This window comes from Podarcis vaucheri (genome assembly GCF_965113315.1).
Source record: "Podarcis vaucheri genome assembly, chromosome: 4".
NCBI classification, from domain to species: Eukaryota; Metazoa; Chordata; class Lepidosauria; order Squamata; family Lacertidae; genus Podarcis; species Podarcis vaucheri.
The window spans coordinates 43,782,779-43,796,630 of record NC_138762.1 but is presented as its reverse complement, the minus strand read 5'-3'; the positions used below and the strand labels follow the sequence as shown (position 1 = coordinate 43,796,630).

Here is a 13,852-nt window from a genome sequence, read left to right as displayed (position 1 = left end):
AGGTTAAGAACGGACCTCCAGAACGAATTAAGTTCTTAACCCGAGGTACCACTGTACTTTGTAGGCTACAAATGTTTTTCCTTAGATCTTGATTGGGAGTGGAACATTTTCAAGATTGGGAATCTACGGGCACATCTTTCCCCAGTAATACCAGTTCCCCTTCATGCCAGTTGTGTGCTAGACCCTACCAAAAAGTTGCCATAGTCACAATGTGCCTCTGTTTCTAAAGCTGGTATAAGGCTTTTCAGTAAGGGTTGAGGCATCAAACTTCAAAGTGGAAACTGCCTTCTAAGTGATGGGTTGATAGATCTGATTAGCTAAGGCAAAGGTGGGGAACCTGTGGCCCTCCAAATGTTGCTGGACTCCAGCTCCCATCATCCTGGCCATTGCCTGTGCTGGCTGAGGCTGATGGGATTTGGAGTCTAGTTACCCATCTGTGGAATCTTCTCCCAAGGCCTCACCGCTGTCAGTTTTTAGGTGCAAGGCTAAGACAATTTTTTATTTACCTAGGAGTTTGGTGGTTAAGTGTATCAGACATAGTTTGCAGTTTGCCTTTCAGCTGGTTTTATATGCTTTTTATTAAGTCACTTTGCGAAATTTCTTTTCTGACCGTTCATGTGATATGGAAGTTAAGCGTGTCAGTTTAGATGAAAACTAATAAAAAATAAAAATTATTAATTACAGAAAGTGTGTCAGATTAGGACCTGGGAGACCAGGGTTCCAATCTCCACTTGGCGACCTTGGGCCAGTCTCTTCCTCACAGCCTCACAGGGTTATTGTGGGGGTTAAATGAGTGAGAGAACCATACAGCCACATTGAACTCCTTGGAGAAAAAGGTGTGCAGTACAAACCCAGTAAATAATTAAATAAAAAGTAAGTAAGTCAGTAAGTAAATAAAGAGTGATGAAGAATACAATCAATCAGCAACAGCATCTGGAAGGGCAGAATTCCCCCAATCCCTGCCACTTATGGAAGACCTTCATCTGAATTAGAATGGCTTTAGGACATGTGGATTTCTCCAGAGTAGTTTTTGCACTTGAAGACAAGAATAAAACCCAAAGAACATTGAAGTTGTAAGCACTGTTCCTAAGGGGAGTTTTCTATGAACTTTTAACCTCTTCCTCATAACTTTAATTTCTAAGACTCTCTTAGGCAGGGTCCAGAAATGGAAAATGTGTAATATAAAGAACTCAAATGAGCCTTTACAGGCGAAAAGCAGCCCAAATCCAGAAGTCCCCATTTCAATCTCACCTCTGCCATGAACTCAGTAGGAGGCCTTAGGCAAGCCACCCTCTTCCTGCTCCAGTCCCCTCATCTGCATGATGGGAAATAAGAATACTGACTTACCTTACTTTCCACAAACCTGGGCCCTCCACATGTTTGGTTTGGCTGAGGCTGATGGGAATTGTAGGCCCAAACATCTGGAAGGCCCCAGGTTTGTGAAAATTCCCATACAGGATTCTTGCAGAGGTTACTAGATTAACATGTAGTGTTCTGAAGAATTGAAATTGCTACGCACATGTTAAATATTACTATTGAACATCAGGCAGATAAGGAGGAGTTGCTGTTTAAGTACTTATTTTTGCTCTCAGTATTCTTGTGGGAATTATCTGTTGCCTTTTTGGAAGGAAAAGGGATCCATTTTAATACTTTTGAAACATTAAACAAAAGAAAGTTTAAGATTGCCTCTCATGGGAAAATGATGAGAGTTACTGACCATACAGTCTGATGGCCACCCCACCATGGGGCTTGGCTATGGACCACCATCACCATAGTCTCCTCCTCCTCCTCCTTTCTTCCAAGCAATCTGTTTTCATCCTTCTAAGCATTTGCCAGGCACTTCTAATCCCATGCAAAACCGGGTGTCCACAGCATTAGCTTTCAGCACAATAGGGGAAGGGCAGGCTAATGAAACCCACCCTCCAGCACTGCAGGTGGCTCTCATCTTAGGCCACTTGGCAGCGCCTGGGGCCAGGCACTGGTCCAAGTGCTGGCACTGGCCGTGCATGTGACAGCTGCTCATTCATGAGGAATCGCTCCCATGCGTAGCAGCTGAGCCAAGTGCATGGCTAGAGCAAGAACCTCGGGGCCTGCGACAATTTAAGCATACAATTTGACATTGCAGGCACTGGTAGGGAGTCGTCCTTTTGACAGCTGGGTGGCATCAACAGGGAGAAGAGGAGGGAAGCTCTGGTAGCAGCGCCTCGAAGCCATCAACACAGGACATTGAAGTCACACTTTCAACACAGTTTACTACAGCTCTCTCGTGTAATGTATAAAACATTTAGTGCAACATGGTACAAAGTTCTTTAATAATAATAATAATAAAAATCCCACACTGTTTCCCCACATCATGCAAAGGTAGCTTGTTCCTTTTCCTCTGGGTTTATTGGCAGAGAAAAAGTTGTCCATAAAGCTTCTTATAGGCAGTGTCCAACGTTATGAAAAGAAACGAGATCCAAAAACTGGGCAGCAACTTGGCAGCGTAATGGACAAGTCCTCTGCATGGTAACCTGTGTGATCATCGGTGCTGCTAAAGGGACAATCCTCCCACTTGTGTCTACTGGCTTTGATAAAACACCTGCATATTTTCCAAGAGTCCACAGCCACAGACTGGAATGACTGGCCGCTGGAGGCCGCTGTGGGACAGCTTTCCGTAGACCGAAGGAGCTGGGAGGGGAAGGGAAGGACTGCTGGTTATATAGAGAAGCATTGATGCTACTAGGTCAGTACAACAGATTTTTCAACGCGAAGATAAAGAGCAATGTTCTTTAGGGCAGGAAATCATCTTGCTGACTTGTTTCCTTTTTAAGAGCTGAATTGAGTTAGAGCTCCTGCCCCGAAGCAGTATATGTACAGGACATTTTACATTTATAAAACAACAGACACAACCTAGGGGCTCTCTTTCTGCTTTGCTCTTCATTCCCATTCACTTTTTTTGTTTCCTCCCTTCTGAATACACTAGGAAGGCAAGGAGGGTGGAAGGGTGTGTGCGTTCTCAAGTTACACACATGGAGGGGTTTTTAATCTAGGAATAATAGTTTGTGGAGGCAGATTTGGTCCGGGGAACATTCTGAATGCTTTACTGGAATGCTACAAAGCCCTCCTTTACGAAGGAAAGATGTTGATTTTTTGAAGAAGCATTAAAGCTTGGGTAAATACAGCAAGTTTACCCAGAGAGTAAGTGAGGTGAACATGTGCAACCAGCTGCCTGGCGGAACACATGGGTGACATCAAACCTCTGCGTGGACACATACCACTTGCAAAGCACCATTAATTAAAGCAAATGCGTTTATCTCCACAAGATGCTCTGATAGGGGCAATCAAAATTTACGATGTCACTCCACAGGAAGAGCGCGCTCTGCTGCCCCCCCCCCCTGCCTCCTCCTGCCAAAGCAGCTAAGCAGACTGGCATGTGCCCTTGCGTAGATTCGGTTGTCTCATGAAAAAGGTTGCAACTAGCTGCCAGGAAGACTTTTAGGAAGACAGCAAAACAGCCATTTTCTAGGAAGCACAACTTTCCCCCCCTTATCCTAGAGACCAGAACGAGGGGATGTAAGAGTGCTGGTCCACCAGGTATAACAAGCATTTCCAAAACAGCAGAGGAGGAGCACAGCTGGCTTACTGTGGCAGAAAGTAGGCACCCTGCCTTTACTGAGCCCCAACATTGTTAACACCATGTCTTTCACAGAAAGAACAGCAGGGGTGGTTTTGTTTTTTGGCCGCAGCGTGTCCTTGAAGTCCACTTATTGTGGCTTTTGCAGGGCTGCGAGGAATGGTGGTGAAGGGTGTTGCACCTGGAGAAATAAAGCTGAAGAAGCAAAATGGCACACACACATAACGAGAGAGAGGGAGGAGGCTATTCAGAGGCCCTTGCTTGCCTGGTGAAAATTCCTTGGGGTAGTTAGTGCAACTGGAAGTAAAACTTGGGTCAACGTGTCCACACATTCTCTGCCCTGTGTTTCGGTTTCCCAGAACCAAGTTGGAGCCAGGCCCACTTATAGAGGCATCCACCTCCCCACTTCTTAAATCATTACTTTGGTCAGTTTGAATGTCTTTTAAAAGTTTAGGTTTCCACCCCTGCAGTCTCCAGAGGCGTGGCAGTGGGGTTTAATAAAACCCAGAGGGCAACCAAATGCCTTTCTAGTAAACAGAACTGTGTATAGGCAGCACTACTGGGGGGGGGATCAAGGCTCATGGGCTGTACCTCAGTGACACACACACACACAGGCCGTTGCTGGATTGCAAGTGGCACAAGCAATTCAGTTGTGGTGCCAATGGCAAAACAACCTTATATGCATTTTCCGTCCCCAAAACAAATCAGAAACACCTGGAGACGGAGGGAGGTGGCAGAGGCTCTCTGCCCTGGAAGAACTGCTTGCTGCTTGGACTATAGGAGCAGTTCTGGTGCTATTCTCTCCCACAGCAATAGGCAGCCCATTGAGTCCTTTCTGGCCCTCTCCCAATACCAAGGCTCAAGTTCTGTCAAACCCAGCCCATTTGATAAAACAAGCTTCCTCGAAAAACAACGCGCCCAGCTTTGGCACAACGAGAGCTCCAACAAAATCAATGCACTCTGGGGATTGTCCTCAGCATAATAATACAAGAAGAATATTGTGTGTCTTTGAGCAACAGAATTACAGGGCAAAGGACAACCGATGAGAACTGATGGAGGTGGAAAGCTCAGTTAGAAAAAACCACTATATACAGTGAACACATGGACCTTCCATCTCCCTTTGCAGTTGGGCTGGGTCTTCACAAGCATTCTGGGGTGCCTGAGTACTTCCAGTCCCAGAAGTTCAGAGGGACCTCATGGTGGAGCTGAGTTGGGATCCAAAAAAGTACAAAGGCTGAATAAGAAGACAACAAAAACACTTCCTTTGGGTTCCAGGTGCATCTTCACCTCTCTGTGGGTCTCTCACTTTTAATCTATAGTTCCTGGGTGGATGCTGAGGACAGGAGGCTCCAGGCAAGTGGGCGAGTAGTTCAGGTGTGGCTCTTTGATCCACAGCAAGGGGACTCCGTTCTTGCCTTCGGAATTCTTGCTGGAATTCCTGCTTTTGAATCGCACCAGCAATATGGTGATGATGAGGATGCCGAAGATGGGGAAGGGGTAAAAGAACACAAAGTAGAAGAGGGAGTCATTGGAGCAGATGACGGACTGTAGAGACGAGCCTGGAAGAAGTTCACACAGGGAAGAGTTAAAACATTCAGAGCAAGGAAACTTCACTTTCTGAGCACCTGAGCCTAATGGCCACTAAGCAAAGGCAATGGTGGCTTAAATGGGGGACCAAGACAAGCCGAACTATGTGAAGCAGCTGCCATTTTTTCCCCTTGGCTTTTCTGCCTCAATACACCAAAGTTTTATTTTGTTTACCCTGTGGAATGGGCACTAAAGTGGGAATGATTTTTTTAGATTCTCTGCTCCTATGAAAAGGGCTCTTTCCTAGCCCTAATCTGTTTAAAAAACACACATGGATACACAATGCAAAGGCTACAGCCTGTTAGAATTTTAGGATGTAAACTTGAGCCGAGCCTTGGAGAACAAGAGTAGTGTCATGCCTGTTTTGCCTGGCACTGGGCCACTAGAGCATAAAGAGAGAGCTCCTGCTACACAGAGTTGGGGAGGGAGGTTGTAGTCCTCCAGCTGTTGTTAAACTCCAACTCCCATCATCCCTAGCTGGCAATGCCAATGGTCAGGGATGATGCAGGTTGTAGCCCAACAACAGCTTGGGTTGGGCCACAGGTTGCCCACTTACATAACTCTAGATTTAACACTCATTACAAAGCCTCTTTGTCTGAAAGCTGGTGGGCTGTCCTACTTTTGGAATGCAACAGGTGCCCCATTGGGCTGCAGGAGACGTGCGTTCAGTGTCATCACAATACATACTCGCCCCTCTCAGCTGATTCAAGGAAAGCTTCAGCTGTTAATTGGCTATATAGAGTGCCACAGGCACTATTATTCTGCAAGTTGCTTCTATGCTCCACCCAGTGAAGTCTGAAGTTCCATATGGTTTCACCCTTGAAACATGCAGCATGATATATATGTAATTCTCAACCCTAAACACATGAGCAGAATTTGCAGGTGTTACCAGGAACAGCTGAGGGATTATGGCAAGATGCGAAACGGGACATTCTCTAAGAATAAGGAGACTCAGCCAAGCCCATGCCTTTTAGGCCCAATTGTAATCAGCAGTGAGTGAGCCCTGACAGCATTGCCAAATTGGGAACTTCTCAACCAAAAGAACCACTGTCTCTGTTAAGTTTTGGCTTCCCTACAAAACTGAAATTCCAAGATCTTCCCCATTAGAAGAAGAAGAAGAAGAGTTTGGATTTGATATCCCGCCTTTCACTCCCCTTCAGGAGTCTCAAAGCGGCTAACAATCTCCTTTCCCTTCCTCCCCCACAACAAACACTCTGTGAGGTGAATGGGGCTGAGAGACTTCAGTGAAGTGTGACTGGCCCAAGGTCACCCAGCAGCTGCATGTGGAGGAGCGGAGACGCAAACCTGGTCCCCCAGATTACGTGACTACCGCTCTTAACCACTACACCACACTGGCTGAAAAAACCTTAGCCAATTTCGCTCCCCTCAAGCTGTATTACCCCTGGGCCTCTACACACAAAATCTCCCCCCCTACTAAAGACTCACCTGAGTCTTGCACATAGACAGCCATAAGGCCAGAATCCTCCTCTGCGAGTTTGTACCATGCTCCCCTGGGGTTGAGCAGCCATTCTTCCACCCGGCAGGAGTAATTGCCAGCATCTGTAGCCCCTGCTTGCAACACAGTCAGCCGATAGAGCACAGCCGAGAGCCTCTGGAAGCGCAGTCGGCCTTCCCAGGGGCTGGCTTCTCTGCTGAAGATGGCATCCTGGCCTACTCTTAACAAGGCCTCCCTTTCTTCTGCATACTTGCGACCAGCAGGCCCACTTTTCTCTTTAATCTTAACGCTGAACCACGTCACGGCAAAGCGGGATTCCCGGCTGGAGAGGGAGAGGATGTTGCAATCCAGATGGAACTGCCCCTGCTCTGTCACGGTGAGGTTGGCCATGGTTGTGTCCACTTGCAACGAGGCATCTGAAGATGGTGGGAACATGCACAGAGACTGGTTAGCTTCTCTCACTGTACAGACATAAATGCACAGACATGGCTTCTTCAGGATGCCTGATCACTGGCCAGCTAAGTAGGAATTAATCTCCCTCAAATTGGAACGGAGTTTGCCTGTGACGGCTCTCTCCTGTCTTCAGGTCTAACAGTTCCAAAGAGGGAGGAGAAATGGAAAACAGCAACCTTTATGGATGCACTGCATACTTTTCAATCATTAAGGAAGGAACTGTAGGGAAACAAAGGGTTAGAGAAGAGAGTAAGCCCATGACACAAACAACACAATGGGCGGGACTGTGCAGCCTCTTTTATTACACTGATTGCAACTTGCTGACAATGAGCTGAAGGCCATGTCTCTGTCCCAATCAAAACAGCCTCTGGGAAAGAGAAGAAGTTGCTGTGCAGCCTATTCTTTACTTCAAGAGCCACCATTATAGAGAGTCATGATGTAACAGTAGACTCTGTAAAAAAATTTATTCTGCTCTCCAGCCAGAAAGAGCTCCTAGAGTCGCTTACAAATAAGCTTGAGGTATCCTGTTGAAGGGTGGTATTTGCATTAACAAGAAGGGCATAGCTACTAGGTTCCTGACACCTTTAGTAACATTCAAATGAGGGAGATCATGACTAAGGGCTGCAGTAAGTGCATATTTATACACAGCCCCTCCTCACCCCCATGTCTTGTTCACCATTACCGGAGGTGTGTGGGATAGGACCCCAGGAAGCAGCAGAGATGCCGCTCCTGGGACACAGGAACTGGCACCAAAATGCAGCCAAACATTTTCAAGGGTGGAATTTCATAAGCCCTAGCACATAGCAATATGCACAAGGACTGCTCAATGCATACAAAAACAGCGGGATATAGTGCATTGGTATCATTTGCTCCAAGACATACGGGGGGGATATAAGCTATGTTATTAGAAATATGGCAGTACTTATACATTCACATTGCACTAATTAAAAAACAAAAGCATTTCTTATATAATTAAGAATACAACCAACTGTATATTAATAAAGCCTCATCAATCTTTCCCCCTTCTTCAGAGTTTGTACTATTTCACTGGCCTCAGGGTTGGAAAATCTGATCAACAGCCTCAAAGGATGTTTTTGGGAGAAGCAGAGAATTCATAAAAGCAAATGAACAGGACAAAGAATTCCTGGTGTGTACAAAGACATTTAATTATTTTCGAACCTTGTGAGTGAGCCAAAAAGGTTATGGGGCATAATGATTCCCACCACCTCTTTCCCATTCCTCACAACTCAAAAGTAGCTGTTAAGGTTGGTCTATCTTGGGGCTGTAACAGGTCATCTGAGAACTTTCAGCCCAAAAGGAAGGTTTTGGAAGCTTAGTTGCAATGTGTGCAGCGTTCGCAATTACTAGTGCCTGGAGACAACTCTTTCCCCACAGAGACACTTAGCTCTTTCTTCTTTGGCCTGAAAAATGTTTCTCTAGCAAAGATGTTAGTGATAAGATTTTCACGTTCTCCCAAGAGCTGGCTTGCAAATCCTGTCCTCAGCCCTGGAAAATCCTATTCAATCGCAAGCTACGTTTTGGACATTCCACAGGCACCAACCAGTCTGGCTGAAGCACACAGGGACTGTGAGAGGCATCTGCAAGCAGCTGCACCAATTTGAAGGGTATTTCAGAGGCCAAATTTCACCATCTTAAACTTGTGCTGCACGTTAGAAGCTGTGACTGAAATGCGTACAGACTTAATTTAAGCACTTCAAAGCCACATTATTTCCCTAGTTCTTAGAAATTTCTTTTGTACTTTCATTTTACCTAATTTAAAACATTACCCTTGTGGGAAATTGTGTTGCCAGTAAATTCACTGTCAAACTTTCCACATGGAAAATGACTGTGTCCTCACCCTTCCATCCTATGAACTCTGAGGTTAAAATCTTAACCTGAGCTGCCAACCAAGCATCCAAAGCATACAATTATCTCCCATTAACTCTCACACAATATCACAACAAACCAATGTGAGTTTGTAAACAGAAAGCTGTTTTATAACCCTCCCCCCCAAAAAAACACCCCATTTAAATGCATTAAATCAAAACAAGATGGCCTTGTTTTCAAAACATGCCTAAGCTTCCTTTGCTCTTGTCAAGCTCTGGGGTTTAGGGGCTTAGAGACCTTGCAAAGGGGGAAGGAGATGACAGATCCTTCCTCAGTATCAGAGAAGAGAGATGGCAAATTTCAAAATCCTAGTAAAGGATCTCTGTGTTTGGAACACAGAGGTTGTGGAGGGTCCTGAAGAAGCTAAAGTGTGTATTACCAGCTGCATCCTAGTGGCTTAGCTGCAAATGTTAAGGTGTGATGAATCTAGGCAGAAAAAGAAAGGTGAGAGATATTGACCATGTCCCTACTCCTATTCCCCAGCCTAAAGGGTGAGTGCCAATATTTACGTAGCCAAAAGAGCACCGCCCATGCAGAAGAGGGTGGTAAAAGCATGCTTGGGGGAAAGCCTCAGAACAAACGGAACAAACAGAAAATGGAACAGAACAAATGGAAAAATAACTGAGGCAGCAAAAAGCTCCCGAAACCTGGAAGGGGGAGCAAGGACTGTGGGGTAGGGGGAAAGGGGAGAGGACAGAAGTAGGGAGAGAACAAAGGTACAGCTGCCCCTAAATACTCCGCCTAGGCAACTTGTCTTTCTCCAAATATTAAGCTGCAGTTCCTGTATCTACATGGTGTGCAGTAGGGAGAGGCGTTCTATATATATATAGCAGCTGGATGTTTTTCACAGCAAGTTCCCTCACCATAAGCAGTGATTGAGCTTTTCTTTCTTGGTGGCCCAAAGCCCCGGACCCACAGATAACTTTACCTGGCTGTTTCACCACAATGGCTGTCAGCCCAGACAGGTCCTCTGCCCGTTTGTACCATGCGTTTGTGGGGCCCAGTATCCACTCCTCCACCCGGCAGTCGTAGGTCCCGCTGTCCTGCACAGTCATGTTCTGGATGGTGAGCAGGTAGAGGCCTGGAGAGGGGCTTTCCAAGCGCAGCCGGCTCTTCAGATCGTTCAGGGCTGACAGCTCTCCGTATAACAGGGTGGCCTGGCGAGTCACCTTGAGCACTGCTTCTTTCTCCGGGTGGCCCGATTTCCACACATACCACTCCACAGACAACTGGGAAGCCTGGCTGCTCCGGTTGGTGACCAGGCACTCTAAGGTCACCCATTCATTCTCCAGGATTGTGATGTTCTTCTGAGTCTGGTTCACTTCCAAAAGGTTATCTGGGGTTTTTATTGGGTGGGGGGGGGGGAGAGTAGAGGAAAAGCAACAACATAAAATTAAAAAGAAAACCAGTTGACAATGCAACAGGACTTAAGCAGTAGTCTTTGTTTTATACTGCTTCAGCTCAGCATTATATATTTGCTTTTAATGGTATTAATCTAAAGAGATCCCTCCAGGGGAAGGTCATTGGTTTCCTTTGTGCTCTGCACACTGTTCAGGGTGGCCCTGAAATCGGAAGAACAATAAGGCATTTTTGTCCTCCATGCAATCTGCAGACACAATACCTACTAATAAGATTTAGGGATTGCAAATGTACCAAACCAGACTATTTGGAATATCAGCAGCAGGTCATCACCAGGGATTAGGAACTTCCTTTACAGCTGGCCTTAATTGGACACAACTTCCTCCAGACTGGCTGCCTGGGGCTCTTTTGTACCAATTTAGTGTGATTTGCTCTACAGTGCCAACCACATGACAGTGTGATTTCTTGAATGGTATAGGCTCTGATTTTTCTTGCAGGCTTCTCGCTTCTTTCTACAGAAGTGAGGTTCAGAGGACTTACTTCAACAAATGCAAGGACTGAAATGCAAAATGCCACAATGTTCTCCATCGCAGTGAAAGCATTAAACACCACTTGAAGCTCTCCAAATGCAGCGTCAGCTAGTTACTAAGGACTAGCCACACCTTGGGCCAGTTACTGAATCCCCTGGCACACTCAGAAACCCTGATATTGTACGGCCTGGAAATTCAGGTCTCAGCCTAACTTGTGGGAAACTCCCCTATGTGCTTTTGTAATATAGAGGATTATTTTTCAATGCTGAGAAAGCAAATGGCCCTGGCTCCTTCTTCTTTGCTTCCTGTGTCAAAACTGTGACCTGTTGTTCTTTCCCAACTCTGCTGGGCCTGATATGAAAAAGCAGGTTGTCCTTCAAGGACAAAATGTTTAGATGTCAACACAAAGCTTTCTGGAGCAATGCTTAGCTGCTGGGAATTGCCAGCCCTCCCAGGCTCTGCTCTATAATAGACCTCACCTTTCTGCCTCTCTATTTGTTGGCTGGTGGTTCATTGATTTATTCAACACTTCCTTACTTCCTTCACTTTCCATTCTTGTCAGGGAAAGGATCGCCCCTCAGCAGCCAACTTCCCTCTTCATTAAACTCTCATTTCTAAGAGCTCAGCACATGAGAACAGAAACCATCACTCCACATCACCACTGGGACCCAGGCAATAAATAAAATTAAAGTGTACAGGAGGAGAGGAATTTGACACAGAGCTTTCCCAAGCAAACAGATACCTCTCCATCTGATCACTATCAATGAGATACCATCTCAGAGGCATAGAAGACCGTCTCCTTCCATTAAAGCCTGTTTGAGCAAACAGGGGAAAACACTTCCTTGCTCATGCACCAGGGCCATGAAAATCTAGACTCCTGTAGTCAGAAACAGAGGCATTCTCAAAGCTAGAGATTTTATAACAGCCTTCCCCAACCTAAAGGTAAAGGTCCAGTCGTGGACTCTGGGGTTGCACGCTCATCTTGCTCTATAGGTCGAGGGAGCCGGCATTTGTCCGCAGACAGCTTCCAGGTCATGTGGCCCGCATGACTAAGCCGCTTCTGGTGAACCAGAGCACTGCATGGAAACACCGTTTACCTTCCCGCCAGAGCGGTACCTATTCATCTACTTGCACTTTGACGTGCTTTCGAACTGCTAGGTTGGCAGGAGCAGGGACCGAACAATGGGAGCTCACCCCGTCGCAGGGATTCGAACCACCAACCTTCTGATCGGCAAAGCCCTAGGCTCTGTGGTTTAGGCCAAAGCCACCCGCGTCCCCAACCTAGTGCCCTCCCAATGTTTTGGACTACAACTCCCATCTTCCCACACTGGCTCAAGGCTGATGGCAGCTGGAGTCTAAAACATCCAGGTGAGGAACTAGGCTGGAGAAGGCCGTTTATAGGCTTTCCCCATGAACCACAGTCTGCAAACAGTATTATCAGTTGTGTCCTGAAATACTTTCAAATAGCAAAAGCAGCAGTCTGGTGCAGGCAGGGCAGGGTGGCGTTGCTCACTTGCCTTCCCCACCCCAAGTGTCAATGCCAGTTCCTGAGAGGGAGAGGGGGGAAGTGTGGGGAGCTCAGCGCAGTGCGGGTATGGCAGTGGGGCTATTTGGATACTCCTGCTGGCAAGCATGCACTGGGCTGAGCCAACCCATGCCCCGCCCTCCTCTCTCTCGGGAACTGGCATGGATGCTTGGCACTGGCAAGAGAGCAACACCACCCTGCCTGTCATGCCCCACTGATTGCTATTGAGAAGCAGGAGACCCTGAGCTATACACAGGTTGCCAGAGTACGAATATGCAGGAGAACATGATTTTGCTCCGAGAATTTACTGAAGGCATATTGCCCTTTCTTTCTCTCAGATTTGCTCTCCTAAAGTTCCTGTGACGTGCGGAAGAATGGAAATGGGACTACAGTGACACTCCCACACGGATGCGTCCGTACAGCAAACGTGCAGTGGGGCCAAGATACGTGCTTATGGTGGGAAGAGAGGCTTAACTTTCCTTTGGGAACTTGCCAGGCAGAGTGTGCAGACATGAAGTTGCTGCGGTTCAGGAAACAGCTATAGACATGAAGTCTTAGGCAAGCTTCAGACATGGCAAGTGAGATATTACCTGGCAACTTGACAGTGACTTCTGTCCGGCCAGACACTTCCTCAGCCAGCTTATACCAGGCATGGTTGGGATTGAGCAGCCACTCTTCCACGTGGCAGTAATAGCTGCCGCTGTCGCTGACCTGGGCTCTCTGGACTGTGAGGCTGAAGAGCCCCCCAGACAAGGACCTCTCAAACTGCAGCCTCCACCTCAGCCCCTCTTCCTCAGCATAGGTGCCGTACTCAAACACAGAGTTGTGGGTGGTCTTCAGGATGAGCTTCCCGTCTGTGTCCGATGGCCTGTGGACATACCACAGGACGGCAAAGTGGGAGTCCGGGCTGGTCTGAGACTTCACAGAGCAGTTCAGGGGAATGGGCTTGTTCTCCACGAGGGTGATGCTCCGCTTGGATTTGCTGACCTGCAGCTTTGTCACTGGAGGAAGGGGATTTTTTTTTTGGGGGGGGGGACACACACAAAAGACAGAAAGGTTAGGGCAAACAGCAACCACGACCATTCAATTATTTTTATTTGTTTACTTGTTCATTCCAACCTATGTATAGGATGCCTCTGCACATGTGAAGAGTGCCTTTCTTTCACCAAAATTCACCATGTCTGGGAATTTTCTTTTTCTTTCTTTCTTTCTTTCTTTCTTTCTTTCTTTCTTTCTTTCTTTCTTTCTTTCTTTCTTTCTTTCTTTCCTTCCTTCCTTCCTTCCTTCCTTCCTTCCTTCCTTCCTTCCTTCCTTCTTTCTCTATCTCTATCTGCATCTGTTTATAGAGGTAGGGAACCACTTTTGGGCCCAAGGCCACCCTTTCAGGGGATACATGCCAGTGATGGGCGAGGCCATAAGCAAAAGTGGGTAAAGCTATG

The 13,852-nt window shown here is 46.8% G+C and overlaps 1 protein-coding gene across 2 annotated transcripts in view; it reads right to left on the bottom strand.

Annotated features, from left to right (window-relative positions):
- Positions 1-2,232: 2,232 nt before the first annotated feature.
- Positions 2,233-13,852, bottom strand: part of IGSF3 (immunoglobulin superfamily member 3) — a 122,035-nt gene continuing 110,415 nt past the window's right edge. For both annotated transcript variants that reach the window (XM_082220719.1, XM_082220720.1), the window contains 4 exons: positions 13,004-13,414; positions 9,928-10,335; positions 6,650-7,075; positions 2,233-5,175 (listed from right to left, as the gene is read on the bottom strand). In XM_082220719.1, coding sequence (XP_082076845.1) covers positions 4,925-5,175; positions 6,650-7,075; positions 9,928-10,335; positions 13,004-13,414 — 1,496 coding nt within the window. In that variant the 3' untranslated portion in view covers positions 2,233-4,924. The remainder of the gene's footprint in view (positions 5,176-6,649; positions 7,076-9,927; positions 10,336-13,003; positions 13,415-13,852) is intronic.